This window comes from Lissotriton vulgaris, chromosome 1_2 (assembly GCF_964263255.1).
Source record: "Lissotriton vulgaris chromosome 1_2, aLisVul1.2, whole genome shotgun sequence".
In the NCBI taxonomy this organism is placed as follows: Eukaryota; Metazoa; Chordata; class Amphibia; order Caudata; family Salamandridae; genus Lissotriton; species Lissotriton vulgaris.
This window is the reverse complement of record NC_141686.1, coordinates 186,129,007-186,144,731: the sequence shown is the minus strand read 5'-3', so window position 1 is coordinate 186,144,731 and position 15,725 is coordinate 186,129,007. Positions and strand designations below refer to the sequence as shown.

The 15,725-nt window shown below is 42.5% G+C and overlaps 1 protein-coding gene across 1 annotated transcript in view; it reads right to left on the bottom strand.

Annotated features, from left to right (window-relative positions):
- Positions 1 to 10,041: 10,041 nt before the first annotated feature.
- LOC147734863 (galactose-specific lectin nattectin-like) overlaps positions 10,042 to 15,725 on the bottom strand; it is an 89,816-nt gene continuing 84,132 nt past the window's right edge. Inside the window, exon 7 of the mRNA XM_086953655.1 lies at positions 10,042 to 10,265. Within this exon, the coding sequence (XP_086809781.1) occupies positions 10,247 to 10,265 (19 nt within the window). The 3' untranslated portion in view covers positions 10,042 to 10,246. The remainder of the gene's footprint in view (positions 10,266 to 15,725) is intronic.

Here is a 15,725-nt window from a genome sequence, read left to right as displayed (position 1 = left end):
AAAGGTACTCCATATTTGTTATATAAAATATAGTATAGAGATTTGTACTCTTATGATTTCAGTCATCATATACTTTATTTGGTCATCACGACTATAAAAGTGCAAATGCTTACAATAAATGAATTCAATAATATATTCATGGCATAAATTCATTAAATATAACTCATCGATTGCCATTTGATTAGTGATATCCAAAAGTAAACCAAAATCGATCAATATACAGAGTTAAAAAGGACATTAAATTATTTTTAAGAACAGAGACTAAAAGAATGAGTAGAGGATGTTGAAGCGCCCGCTATTGCTTCTTAGATGCACACCTTTTAATAATCTAAATTTTTCCAAGAAACATGGCAACTATGCAGGCGACTGAAAGCCTACAGTCAGATTTCAGAGCTCTGACTGTGCTGGAGGGTCCCCTTCATATTATGATGTTTCCAAGCCATTTTCTCTGAAAGGGTTAAACCCAGATAATCAAAAGAATCCCCCAACAGCATTTTATCCATGAACGTTTTGTGGGGATTCATCAGCAAAAGCCCCTCTTCCACAAACGGTCTCAAAGAGGTCCAGGAGCAATTGCAGACCACTAGGGGTTTTAGAAACAATTAGTGTGTCATCCGCAAACAAAAAAGTTGTTACCTTGACAACCCCCAAATATAAGGCATCTGCAGGAACTTCCACTAGGTGTTGGGCGACTCAGTTGATGAACGAACCCCCTAGTAACAGAAATCTAGTCTGTCGGCTACCTCTTGTCCCCACATGCATAGATGTCTTCGTGAAGACGGACAACCGAAGCAAGGATCTCGGAAAGACAGACCACAGCTTATGCCTAGGAATGAGGTCGAAAGCTGATTTCAAGTCAATCTATACTTATATAATAAAGAGAGAGCCCAAACCTTTGAGCGGGTAATCTCAGGAACCACAGCACCAATCACAACACCCAATACAGCATTGGAAAGGACAGTTGCAGCAGATGGACATGAGCTATTTCAAGTGGCCATCATATACATTACAAAGGTAAAACAACCTTAGGGGTAAAATAGTCCCTTGGGGGCATGGATGTTGTGCTGTTAGCGATAGGGCGCGGCAAACAAACCTACTCAGGACTCCCTTGTGGGCCTGGGCGTTGTGAGAGGGGCGTGGACAAACAGCAAACACCAAAAGACGCGGCATTCACGGGGCGCGGGGCGCGCCATTCCCCGTCATTACTGGTAAAAGCGAAAACGGCATTGTAAACAAAAACCTTCACATTACTCCGTTGTGGGCCTGGCCTTTGTCAGAGGTGCGTGGCAAAACCTGAATGGGCGCCGCACTCACGGGGCATGCCTCCTGGACGTTGTCAGAGGGGCCTGGCCAAACACCAATGGGCAAGGCTTCACGGGCCGCGGCATTGCTACGGTGTTCACGCGGGGGCTCAAGCCACTCAGCCTAAAAGCAGGGATCACAAAGCTTTGCATACTGCTCCGGTGCTTAGGCAGGGGCTCAAGCACCAACTTCAATAAACAGGTACATAATGACGTGTAAGCTCAATGATAAATAATGCTCCAAAATATTCTTACATTTTGTGATACTTACCTAATGCTGCTAACCTCACGGTTTACTTTTTTCCAATGACTACAATGAAAAGGCTTTAAGAGGCACAGTTGCTCACACTTTCATTATAAATCATGTATGTCACAGGGAGCGGATTGTAAGTGATGTGCCACACATTCTATTTCTGCCCCGGACAACGTTGGGACAAGCTGTTTGTAAATGCTATATAGAGACTTCCCCGTTCAATGGTCACAGTTTTCCAGGCAAGTAGAGTAAAACAAAATACTTGATCGATGGTGCTGATTTTCCATCTAAACCCTTCTTGGAAGAATGATGGGATATTGTTCTCCTCCATCCAGGTCGTAATCAGGAGGTCATAATGGAAACACAGAAAAAAACCTTTTAAGCACCATCGATCAGGCTAATAGGCCTGTAGTTTCATAGAAGTTAGCAATCGCCCTCCCACGAGGGAAGTATAGGAGCCCTTGCAGCAATCCCATTGGACAGGGCCCAGATGTATTCAGACCAGGTGCCGATGTCATTTAAGAAGACATTGCCAGGGATTCCGTCAGGTGCCGGGCTTTATTCCAAACACCTGAGTTTATGCATAGTATGATTTCAGCTTGTGAAAACAGCCTGAGCGTCTTGGTACTAGTATGATTAGTGAAAAGAGCTTCAGTAGCTGGATCCCCTGATCAGGTATATACTGTTGTGAAGTGTTCGTGTCCGGTGGAGATGGCAAAATTAGAAGGTGGCCTTGGTCTTTCCGCATTTCCCCCGCAACTAGAAGCCAAAACTGCTTGTCTTTCCTCTGCCTAGCATCGCTAATCTGAAGCCATCTGCTCTCTTCCCATTGCCTTTTGGCTTTAACCATGGCTGCCCTGTAAGTTCTCTTTGCTTCTCTTAATTCAACAAGATTATTTGCTTTAATGGCAATAGCCAGTTTTGATTCTAAGTTCCTACGCTCTTCATTGAACCAGGAGGAGCGGTGGATTTAGGCTTGCCCTGAAGCCGTTGGGGCATACTAAAATAGGACGCTAACTGATGTGTGTGGCAAGCCGTGATTTTAGTGAGCCCAGCCTACTGCTCGAGCAGGCAGTATAACTCACGAGTACTATTTAGGAGGTTGGACTTTATATCTTCAAGTTTCAATATATTGGTAGCTACTCGGGCACATTTGAGTCGCCTATTATCATGAGATGGACAAACCTCCCTTGTTGTCAGGGGCTTTCTTGAAAAACTAGGGTTTTTGGCCCAAAGCGATGTTGTGGTAAGCTCAAGGGGCCTGTGGTCAATGTTGGTGGTCGTTCCAACTACTATTTCCATCACTCCAGGCCACAGTCTGACATCTATTAGAATATAGTTGATACAGTCGATATTTAGTGCCCTACTATATGTATTCCCCCATCTTATCTAACTTGGTTGGACCGTTTGCTACCCTAAGCCCATGCTCGAGGTTTAGGGCATGACGATGTAACGCTGTAGATGTCCATTTTCAAATAGGTGGTAACTCTAGAGGGGGGACGAGCCAGAACTTGTCCATGTTGTCACTGTCTGTTATATACTCTGTATCAAGGGGTTCATAGGTTACATTAAAGTCTCCTGCTATTATTAGTGGTGTCAGGTGCTCCCTCACCTCTATACCATTTTCTAAAGCTTGGAAAGTGGGTGAATTATAACCAGCCTTAGAGCCTTGGAAATAGACATTAAAAAGATCTAGCCCTACACCTAATGACCCTTATGCGGCTAGGCTTCTGTCGGAAGTGGCAGATACTATCAATCTTGAGGTAAATCTAATGGTCAACAAGTCGCTCGCCTGGCTTGAGTTCCACTGTCATGGAAGCAGGCATTGATTCTTCCCCTCCTCAAAAAGCCATCACATGACCCTCTGCTACCTGAGAACTATCATCCTATCTTGCTCCTGCCAAGTTTGGCTAAAGTTTGCGAGAAGGTGGTCACGTCTCAGCTAACCAACTATGTAGAGGTTTGCAGGCTTGCTTCATCCAGAACAATCTGGTTTCTGTGCCTCATATAGTGCGGAATCAGCATTGTTAGAGGTGACAGAGGTGATCCGGGAGTGTTTGGATGCCAGCAGGAGAGCAGCTCTGGTTATGCTAGATCTCTCGGCGGCATTCAACACTGTGCCCCATTCTCTGCTCCTTGATCGTCTACTGGAAATTGGTATTTCTGGATCCGCGCTGCACTGGATCAGGTCCTTCTTGGAAGGCAGGTCGCAGCAGGTCTTGCTCCCCCTGTGTGCCTCTATGCCTATGCAGGTGGCAACTGGCATGCCACAGGGGTAATCATTAGGGGCTAAAGTGATGGCCTACACGGATGACATGCAACTTTTGTTTTCCTGGAAGAAGGGGGATGATTCTGTTGTGGCTCCTCAGCACTGTTTGTCCTCTGTGTTTCACTGGCTGGCAAATGCACAGCTGAAGTGTAACGAAGGAAAATCTAAGGTGCTCCTGTATGGCTCGTTCCCAGTGGACTTCAGAAAAAAGTTGTGGCCTCCTGACTTCCCTCGGCCCACTGTGAGAAATGGTACCGCAAAAAATCTTGGTGTCTGGTTCGATGAAAATCTGAACTTTTTGACACCAGTGAAGAAACTGGCAGGGACCTGCTTTGGCACTTTGAAGATCTTGAGGACGTTTCTTCCCCTTCTGCCTGGAATTGCCAAGGAAACCAAGGTCTGTGCTCTGATCGTGTCTCGACTGGACTATGCCAACGCTCTTTTGGTTGGTAGTCCAGGCTATTGTGCAAAGAAATTGCAAGTAGTCCAAAATTCGGCAGCCGCACTGCTCATGAGTGTACCATCTAGATTTAGTGTTCGCACCCACCTGCGTAACTTGCACTGTCTCCCAGTTGAATCTCGGCTAAAAGTCAAAATGCTGTCCATCGCACATTGGGCCCTTTATGGTGGCCCTTTATGGTTTAGGCCTCATTTATCTTCAGAAGAGATTTGCTTTTTATAAACCCAGGAGACAGCTGTGCTCTTCCAACCAGTTATTGATACAAACCCCAGGTTTAATCTCCAAAGGCTCGGTGGGAGTTCCTTCATTCGAAAAGCCGGCCTGGCATCGAACAAGCTGCCTTTGGCACTTCGGGGAACCCAGGATCCATTGCTTTTTAAGAAAAAACTAAAAAGTTGCTCTTTTAGCTACAGATTGGTGTGCAGTCTACTTTCTGGAGCAAGCACCGGGACACGTTCGAGTAGCCGTGCGCTGTACAAATCAAATATAAAATAACATAACATAACAGAGTCCTAAAACCTCCAACACCAAGTCAGAAAAAATACCAGGAGAAAGGCAAAAAGTTCTAGTATTTCCCTGCAAAAAGGGCCAATCCAACAGTGACACTGTCCACGAGGCACTGCGAGTGTCGTGTGGCTGCTGTGCTTATACATGAAAGGAAAATTGGGTGCCCAGGTCACACAGTCAGACTTCATAGGACGGATTTAAAAGCCAGTACTGAAAAATGTGAACATCTCATGGATGTCTCCACAGTCCACAAAACCAAGGGAAGTGGCCCGGCCCTGGCTCTTCCTGGCAACAACGGGCATGCTTTGCGCAGCAGGGCCTGATGGCCGTAGATAAGCACCTCTGGGCACAAGAAGCAGCTTCACGTGGCGCAACATTTCTTGGGGGCTGTAGTTCAGTGCCACAATGCAGCGGTTCGAGAGTCCCATGCAGGGGGACCTTGCGGCCAAACATAAGGAACCTCCGGGGCAGGAGGCGGAGTCTGGAGGAGCAACGGCTGTGGGCTTTAGTTCTGTACCCCAACAGAGTGATTCATTTTCTCTATCACACTACATGCCCCAGAACCAAAGTAAAATTTTCAATCAGAGTAACAATTGTCAATCCTCTACCTGTGATTTGAATGTGAATTATAACTGGCTCATGTACTTTACCTTGTTTGTGTTTAAATCTTAGATATATTGTATATTTCACTACATAGCTATGTTTATATATGTACATAATCATCAATTGTTGTATTTGTTTGTATTTAATATCAACATGCAGCCAGAGTGAATCCTCCCATTGGGCAGAGGTCTATGCACCTGCAGGAGATCGGTGTCAAGGGCCAGGTCAACCACAACCACTTGCACAAACTGGTATGCAAATATGCTAAAAGGAAGTGTGTTCCAGGTTGTACTCTAATTGTACTCAATCATTAGATATGTTTTGTCATGTCAATTGCTTGGTTTTTACATGTAAACTTTGCTAGTATATGTTGGCTTGACATGCTAAACATTGAATTTCATTAGAAATGCATCCATATTCTTATAGGCCCAGTGATATTGGCCTAAACCCTGTGCCAGGCAGAAGGTAATTCTGCTCCTGGTACTGATGTCACAACTAGTCAAGCACCACAGAACCTGCAGATGGTAGACATTGCTAATGGATGTATGTTGTTACAACACATACTTTTACAACGCATACCTTTACCACACATTTTTTACACTGCAACATCCAATACAACGCATTCCATTACAACGCATGCCATTGCAACAAATTCTTTGAAACTACATTTACAACGCATTCCACTACAACGCATACTACATTTACAACGCATACCATTACAACGCATACCATTACATTGCATGTATGGTAAGTATTGGATAGTGTAGGGGTAAAAATTACTATTCTAACTCCAGGGGGTGCAGCAGTAGGGTAAGTATTGGATAGTGTAGGGGGAAAAATTACTATTCTAACACCAGGGGGTGCAACAGTAGGGTAAGTGTTGGCTAGTGTAGGTATGCGTTGGAATGGTATGCGTTGTAATGACTGCGTTGTAATGACATGCGTTGTAATGACATGCGTTGTAGTGGTATGCGTTGTAGTGACATGCGTTGTAATGGTTGCGTTGTAATGGTATGCGTTGTAATGGATGTTGCGTTGTAAAAGATTTGTTGTAAAGGTAGTGCGCTGTAAAAGTTGCGTTGTAAGTGTTGTTTCCCACTGCTAATGTCACTTACATGTAACCTCACAGAAGACCTAGGGCCACTTGTACAAAACTATATTCCTTTCGCTGCAAATTAGCCAGTTTGCAAAAGGGAAACATTTATTTTAGGATGTACAAAGTTCAAATTGCGACTCAGGAACTTGTTACCGAATCACAATTTGGGTTTTGCCAGACGGTATTAGGAAGGGGCGTGTTAAGGGCATCCCTCCCTAATACAGAATTGCAAGGCTATGAATTAATGTTTTACAATTGGAATGAGGTCGCAAAACATTTGCTTTTTAACACCAATTTCACTTTTGTGCAAACACATTAAAAAACGGAGGGGGGAACCAGGATCGATGACTGTCTGCCTCAAAGGCCCTTGTAACCGGTTGGCCAGCCTTGCAGATAGGCCTTCGGGCTCTGTTTCCTTTGTTGGCCTACCAGTCTTGCAGCCATAACTGGCAAAGGTCCGGGACCATAGTGCTTGGCAGGTTTTCTGCAGTGGTGGGGCCCTTACACATACAATTTCAATGTAGTAGAAAGCACAATGGCAAGGATTGGTGGAGGATGTTAGATGGGCTGGTGCAGAGCTTGGTGACTTAACAACTGACTCTGCCTCCATCTTTAAGGTCTTAAATTCTTGAAAATTTGGTGAATGGCAGTTTTCTCTCATCAAACCAGTTTGCATAAAGCTTTAATTAGAAACCTTGTTTTTTTTGCTGTGCTCATACATCCAGATTGATCTTTTGGTAGAATGTAAAAGGACCCTGACCTTCCTGGTATTTCTATTGGGGAAAGGAGTCTGTGTCACTTACTGGGACGGTAAATGCATTTAAATGGTATGAAACAATAGGTAAACTGCTTTATATGGGCAACCTGCTGGATGCCCAACTTATCACCCATGCCCTAAAATTTTGAATCATTATGATCTGTATTCATATGTCCAACCTTTGTTTGGAAAGGTACACTGATCCTAGTTATGTGAAGCTAGAACACACAATTTCTGCTTGTAAACTTTCATTGTAAACTTGCCACTCAGCAGAGACTAAGCCTTGGAAACAACTAGAGAGGCCACTTTTTGGGCCCCTAGTGTACTTTGGTATCACTGAAGAGGCAGCACTAATTTGTGCAGCACCCTCTGTAATACTGATTGTGCCAGCTTACATTTAGCGCCGGTGCAATCTCAATAGGGCTCAGAAATTTAGCTTCTTGCAAATAAGGGAATCCTTTACTGTCACACTTGAAAACCTGTTCCTCTATTTCCCTATCAAACATATGGATGTTTCTGTGCCTTTTCCCACACTTTAAAGGGAACTCCTTTTGTATTTAGAAAGACTAAGTCTGTGTAAGATTCAGGGTAAGACTACCTGCGAGATATATCTAAATCTCTGAATTCCCACAATCCTGCAATTGTGTAATTTTCTGGTTGTTCACGTACTTTTGCAAGGTGACACAGGGCCTTGTGCCAAACTCCCAATCCTTTATTAATGATGCCAGAAAATTTGCCAAAGTGTACGTTCTATCATTTTCACAATAGTTGTTCACCTGCTCCTGCAAGGGGACATGGTATGTTATATTGATCTTGCAATGCAAAAGTTCACCATAGGTTTCTTAACATTAAGGTAAAGAAGGCAATATCTGCTCAGGTTATTAACAGTAAGCAGTAAGAACAGCTTGGTTTTCAACCGCTTCCTGAAGGTTATATACTTTGCTTCTAGTCTAATTTCAATTGCTTTTGAGTTCCACATATGGAGCCCGATCACTGAGAATCTTGCTCATTTGAACATTTTCAGCTTTAATTTTGGAACCATTAAAAGGTGCAAGTGGGCTGATCTGAGACTGCCCTCAGGATACATCTCTGGATTCTTCAGGATATAAACGTCAGGATTTTTTTAATAGAGAAATGTTGAGATAATTAAGCCTATTTTAAAGATAGTCCATTAAGCCACCAGAAGCCAATGTGGTTTCTTCATCAGTGATTTTATGTGACAGTGCCTTGGTTGTTAAAAGACCAGACGAACTGCACTTTTTTTACCATGTGAAGTCTGTGGTTGAGGATTATTGGAAGTCCCAGGTAGAGGGCATTTGCATAATCAATTCTTGATAGAACTGGACTAGGGATGATTTTCTTAAGTTGAAGGAAGTATGATGACGTTAATACTCTTATCTGATTTAATGTATATTTTTTCATCAATTTGGATGCCCACCGGTTGAGCTTGTAATAGATATCACTGATCTTTGCTTTATGAGAGTTACGTTTTAGTTGATTATCATTCATTCAGGCTCTGATATATAGCATGATGTTTTGTAAAGCTTCTTTTGATTCTGACATATTGTCAATGGTAAAGATTAGCTGTATATCATCTGGGTAGTAATAGATGTTTGCCTTCTTTTTCCAGGTGGTATGTACCAGTGCACAAATATAAAGATTGAAAAGATGTGAGGCTTGCGAAGAGCCCTGTGGTAGTCCACAACTCAAATGGGCTTAAGCTGAGCAGTAAGGGGAGAGGGAAAAAGACTATGCGTGATCTTTAGGAAACAATTTCATCCAAACTAGGGTGACCCCTTGTATGCCTGTGGCCTTGATTACATCAAACAAAATTGCATGATCTACCATATCAATGACCGTGGAGAGATCTAGAAGTATGGGTGCCTGAGTACTGCCTCCATCTGCTTGTTCTCTCATGTCATCTATCACAGATCGAATGACTGATTCAGTTGAGTGAATAGGGCGGGATCCTGCTTTGCTTGGATCAAGAAATTTAGAATCCTCTAGGAAGGAGCATTGGTCTGTAGTTTTTCAATGACATAGGGTCTTCACCTACATTTTTACAGAGTGGGATTATCACAGCCTCTTCAGAAGGGATAGAGCAATTTGTGGAAAAAAGAATATTTGGATCCGTGGGTGCATCCATCTTTCGGGATCCAGATTTAACTTTAGGCATTAGTTCCATGAGATGGTCTTGACTGGTGAGGGGAAAAGGTGTGAGAGAAAAGGGATTTCTATTTTCCGGTGTAATCATTAAATCTAATGTTCTGTCTTGAATGGTATATTTGATCACCTTTATTTTGTCTAGAATGTATTTAGCAATAAACAAAAAAAGAGTGTCTTAAGGAGTAGGCTTGACCACAGTAGGGAGCAACAAACTTAAGGTACAGGATGACCTCACTGGGACGTTAAAGAAAGCCCTCACTCACCACCTAGTGATGACATGCTTCATCATCGGGCTCCTTTGCTCCGAGTGTCTCTTTGGTGTGCTACAACGCCAGATCTACTGTGGAGCGGGATAGTGAGTTCAGGACGTGTTGTGCAAAAATAAACTAACAAGTGGTGAGGGTATTAAAATAGTCAGTAGTGTATTAAAAGTTAATTTTTATTCTATGATCACTAAAGACAGTATTTAAGTATTTAAAATTTTATGTGTTTGAAAGGTCAAATTCAAATTCACATTGCTTCAGTTTACTAACAAATCATTTTAGTAGGCAGAGATGTATATTCAAATGGTTATTCATGTTTCTAGAGAAAGTGTCCTTATATTTCCAAGAAAACACAACAATTTCAAGGACAGCATTTTTATTATGTTTATAAGTGATCATATTTTAGTGTCAGATCACTTTTATTAGGCAATTTTCACTTTGTAAATTAATCATACAAATCACACTTTTTTGAAGATGATAGTTAATATATCCTCCTTATTTCGGTTGGATGCTTGTTTTCATGTTCATGTTTATGGCATTGACACCAAGATTCATATACGTTTCAGAGGACTTAATCAGTGCCACACAGTCTGAAAAAAGACAAAAAGACATTCATTAACAACGATACGACTCTTTAATTATGTTGCCCCAACCACCAGTAGTATAGTGTGTAACCTCTCCCTGTATTCGATTTGTACTACCTTGCCCTTAATGAGTATACCTCAGCCCAAATTCAACTCTATTACAACGCAAAGAGTGAAAGTCATCAATCACTTAGAGCTGGTGTGTGCATTGTGCCTCAACCCTGCAGCCAAGGGGTTGCATTCACAGTTTGTAGAAAACAAAGTCATGTTGTCACCATAGCTGTGAATAATCATTCACTTAAGAAGTTTCAAGTATTTCTGAGTGTTTGAGGAGCTGAGAAAGAGGAATTTCCTTCAAAATAATTTGCTCTATTGGTCACACGTTTCTGAATACAGTCATATTTGCCATTGTTGGGCTAAATATCAAGGAGCTTATTTATGGAAGGTTTACATCACCAGGGTGACACTTTGTTTTACGCTCTGACAGCACAAACCTCTCAATAATATCTATGAGGTGATGGAAAGACCATCTGTGAGACTTTGCATGGCCTTATTGATATGGGGTAAGAAAAAGCAGCACAAGTTGCTGCCTTGCCTTACTCTGCATCAAGTAGACATTCGATAGGCTTTGCAGTGTAATTTCCTATGCAGCACCAATAAATCTGGCAGAAGGCAGCACAAATGGAAAGAGAAAAGAAAAGAGGAAAATAAAAATATTTCTCCTTATTATGTCTGCTCTGGGGAGGCGTAATGTTTTGGCGCTGTCCCAGGTTTCGGTAATTACATAAATCGGGGGCAGCATCAAAATCCATGGGTGTTTCATGGGAAAACCCACTGCAACACTCATAGTTTACCTCCTTGACGCAGAGTAGGGCAAGGCAGTGACTTGCGCTGCTTTGTCTTACTCCATATCTATGAGGACTTGCAAAGCCATGCAGGCCTAGTCTGAGGCAAATACACACCATTTCTGCAAGAGTAGCACCCAGGGCCGGCAGAGGCAGTTGCACAAAGGGGACGGTTGGGCAGAATTTTGATTACACCGGGGTAATTAGAGTAATTTAAATGTTGGTATTACTCTGTTGTGGAATTACCAATAATTATATGATTACTCCAGCTTGCATAGCTAAGACTAATTTAGTAGAAACAAATCCTACTGCAAGAGCACGTTTAGCGGTTGGCAGCCTGTGCTCACCATTCGTGGTTCTTATGGCAAAATGCATCCTTGTGTCTACTTTGGATGTGGGGGGGCATTTTCCACACTAAAAATAGCACTAAATGGTGGGTGCAAGTTGAAGGAAAATCCTACCCTAAGAACACATTTAGCGAGTGTTGGACCTGACGTACTTGCCATTGCTTCCCACTCACTTCCTGCCTTCAACCCTCATGTTGTGCTGACTTTGTCTTTGCTGGCTTTTTAGAATCTGCGCAGTTTACCACTGCTAACCAGTGCTTAAATGCTTTCTCATTAAACTTGGCAAAATTGTCTTACACCCAATTGGCAAATTTAATTTATTTATAACCCCCTAGTAGAGTGGAAAGTCATTTATCAGGGCCTGTAAATCAAGTGTTACTAGTGGGCCTGCACCACAAGCTTTTACACTATCTTGTTTATCCCTTTAAACATGTCTTAATTTTTCAATTTCAGCTTGTGTCTGCAATTTCAACCTGCCATTTCCATTTCAATCTGATTAAATAATCCTTTTGCAGGCCTAAACCTTCCTTTTTTTAATACATATAAGACACCCCTAGGGTATGCCCTAAACAGCCCATAAGGAAGTGTGCAAGGTATTTAAAAAGCAGGACATATACATGTCCTGGTAGTGAAAAACTTTTAAAACAAATAATTAATTGCTGCAAGGCCTTCCTTTCCCATAAGATATTAGTTACATTTAATAAGAGATAACTTTCGAAAAGGAACAGGTAACAAGTTTAGTGTCTGCTGTTTGACACATCCTCATGCAAGGCCATTCACAGTTGGATCTGTGTACTGTTTGGTGCTAATTTGACCAAATCCTCTAAAATTGCATACATCTGGCTCTACTGATTAGATTTTTGTTGTTTTGGCTTGAATTATTTATAAAATGTTGATCTATTTTTCATTAATTGGTGTGATATTCCTGTATGAAGGCCTGTATAAATACTTTACACTTCTCCTCCAAGTTACTGACTTCTTGGTGGCATGCTACTGGAGTTTGTTTACATTTTTCTTGATTAGCCTTATACTTTTTCCAAATTTACCATTACTCTACCTGAAGTTTGTGCCTAGAATCACACCTGTCAGAATAGATTTTCACCTTGCCTACCTGGATGCACACACCAAGGCTGAAGTCAAAGAGTTCTAGCGGGAGAGGGTCTTCCAGCCAAGAGCACCAACAGAGGGTTGGAGATACAAAAGGTGCTGAGTGCTTGGGTGGAAGTCCACCCATCACTAGCTAAAGTAGAGGATGATAAATATGAGGTAGAATAGCAAATGGAAGACCTGGGCAAAGGTCCTGAAATGTAGCACCAAGCATAGAGAGATGACTCACTCACTACCTAGGAACTTCCTCCCAGAGATAAAGACACTGGGGCATATTACCAAGCAATAGCGATAATTATCGCTATTGCTTGGTTGAAGACAAAAATTTATCGCTGACCTGCGGCGATTTTTATCGCAGATAAACCTTGGTATTACCAAGGTTTATCACAAATGCTATAAAAATCGGCCGCAATGCATGAATATCGCTGAAAAGTCCGCGATATTCATGCATTACCGAGCTAATGCTCTTAGCTATGTTATCCACCTCCCATTGGATAACATGGCTAAGAACTGCTCAGGGCAGGTGTTAGCTTTTGGAGATATTCGCGCTTAGCGCGAATATCTCCAAAAGTTGGTAATAGGAGATAGCGATGTTAGCGACTGTTTCCAGTCGCTAACATCTTGGCACGCCCACTTTGCATGTCATTAGTGATAAATTTCTCTGACATGCAAAGTGGGGCCCAAGATGGTCGCTAAACCCCCTTGATAATATGCCTCACTGTGTCTGTACAAGTGTGCCCTCAGAGAAGTTGTTAGACAGGAAGGCAGAGAGGGAGTTTAGGCTGCAGATAACCCAGCTTAAGATATAGAGGAGAAAAAACCGGCCATGGTGGCTTGACAAAAGAAAGTCTTGGCAAGAGAAAAGGCAGAGTCCGAAAGTATCTTGGAGGCAAAGAGGCTAGGACAGGAGAATGGCCCTTGAGCTAAGTTGCAGACAGATGGACATAAGAGCTCAGCAAATGACTCCAGTATTAATGGTGGCAGGATACCCTCAGTACCCTCTGGAGACAGTAGGGTCCACATTCCTCGCACCCCCACCATGAGTTTTCACATCAATGATGTGCAGTGATATGATCAATGCTGTCATAGAAGATGGTATGTGTGATTTACCATGTGTGGTAATAATTAATTTATGAGGACGGGGCAAGTTATAGTTACTCAAGGGCATGAGTTAAAGTTACAAGAGTTTAAAATATTACATTTCCACTCAAATCTTCACCTAAATATAACCTTCAATTTTTTTACAAGTCCTAGGATGGCTGCAATCCACATCATTGTTGTATTGGCGGCCAATCAAATCTCAGGTGGACTTTTCTCGGGTTCTCGGATCCTCCACAGCATGAAATATACAGGGTTTGAGGGGATCAGTCAAGCAAGGGCTGAGAAACAGGGGGTCCCTGTTCACTTTACTGCAGGAAACTTAGACACTGCTACATTCCAGACTGCTGAGCTGATTTACACCTGATTTGACAAAACACAGTGGGCCCGATTCACAGAATGAACTTAAGACTCAATCCTAAACTTATTACTATTTTGGTATTCACAGAATGCACTTACTACTTTTGGCATTCACAGAACGCACTTACTACGTTTGGTATTCACAGAAGTTAGGATTTTGTCCTAAGTTTGTCTTAAGACAAACTTAAGACAGACTTAGGACAGACTTAGGACAGACTTAGGACAGACTTAAGACAGACTTAAGACAAACTTAAGACAGACTTAAGACAGACTTAAGACAGACTTAAGAAAGACTTAAGACAAAATCCTAGCTTAAGTCTGTCTTAAGTTTGTCTTAAGACAAAATCCTAACTTCTGTGAATACCAAAAGTAGTAAGTTCATTCTGTGAATACTAAAAGTAGTAAGTGCATTCTGTGAATACCAAAATAGTACTAAGTTTAGGATTGCATTCTGTAAATCGGGCCCTTGGTCCAGAAAAAGTGTGTTTTGTGTTTTGGTGTACATCCGTTCAGTAGTTTTGAAGAAGTGTATGTTAAAAATTAAATTGTATATTTTACATTGCAGAGTATCCACAAAGCCGACTGATATCAAAGTGAGATTTGATTGGCTGTCACTAGCTCATTCAGCTAGTGGTGGCAGCCATCTAATGACTTGGGATTTTTTTGATTCATAGAACAGGTAAACTGAAACATAAGGGGGCAGGTTAGTATTAGCATGACTCCCAGAGGCCAGGTTGTGGCATGCCAGTGGGGCTCAGAATGGGCCTGAAACTTTTTGATTATTTGATTGCTGTGAATTTGTAGAGGATGCATGAATCCACAGCATTTGTATAAAAAGAAACACGTCACCTGTGGTTCTTTTTAAAATTTTCCGCGGTGGGAGGGGGATGCGGGGAACAATATTACATTTTTTGGAGCCTTTAGTCCCATTACGCAGACCTGGAATGGGGTCCCCAGGGGTCAAAGTATTTTGTCCGTGGAGGGGGACATGCAGCTTCCTCCTTGAGCCTCAAAAGGCCCCAAGAACCTCATCCCCTGAGGTCACCTTACATCTTTTGCCCAGGGGAGTCCACCCGAGGACGCGGCTGATACCCGACCGGTAGAAGCATTTTTAAAAAACAGCCAAAAGGGAGCAAACAAAAATTATTATCTCAGCTTGAAAATGCTCCTTCTCGCTGGTAGCAGACTTTTGATCTGTACCAGAGCACCCTCTTTCGGCAGAGGGTAGAGACTCTGGGATTGGGGTCTCCTGGGCCCAGAATGATTCATGCAGGGGGGCACACAGCCCTCCCTTTTTAGTAGAAAAAAACATGGGAGATGCAGTCCCTAGGGCCTAACAATGTTCAGGAAAGGAGGGCACACAGCCCTCCTCTACTTAAAAAAATATGGCCTAGGTTCCTAGGGCCAAATATGGCTCAGGGCGTCCGTACATTTCACTTAACTATAACATTACTTTAACCATTGGTGAAATGTTTAAAATAAAAAATTAGCCTCTGTCCCCAGGGTCAGGATTTACTTAGATATGGGAGGCAATGTAGCTCCATTTCCATGGGTTGTGGCCCCCAGTGTCTAATGAGGCTTAGGTAGGGGTGCCAAGTACCCCACTCACCTTACAAAAAGGTCTCTAGGGGATGTGGTTCCTAGAGAGAGGCCCTATGGCCACCCCCACCACACCTGGTGGATGGTCGTGCACAGCTTGGGGTTGGCTG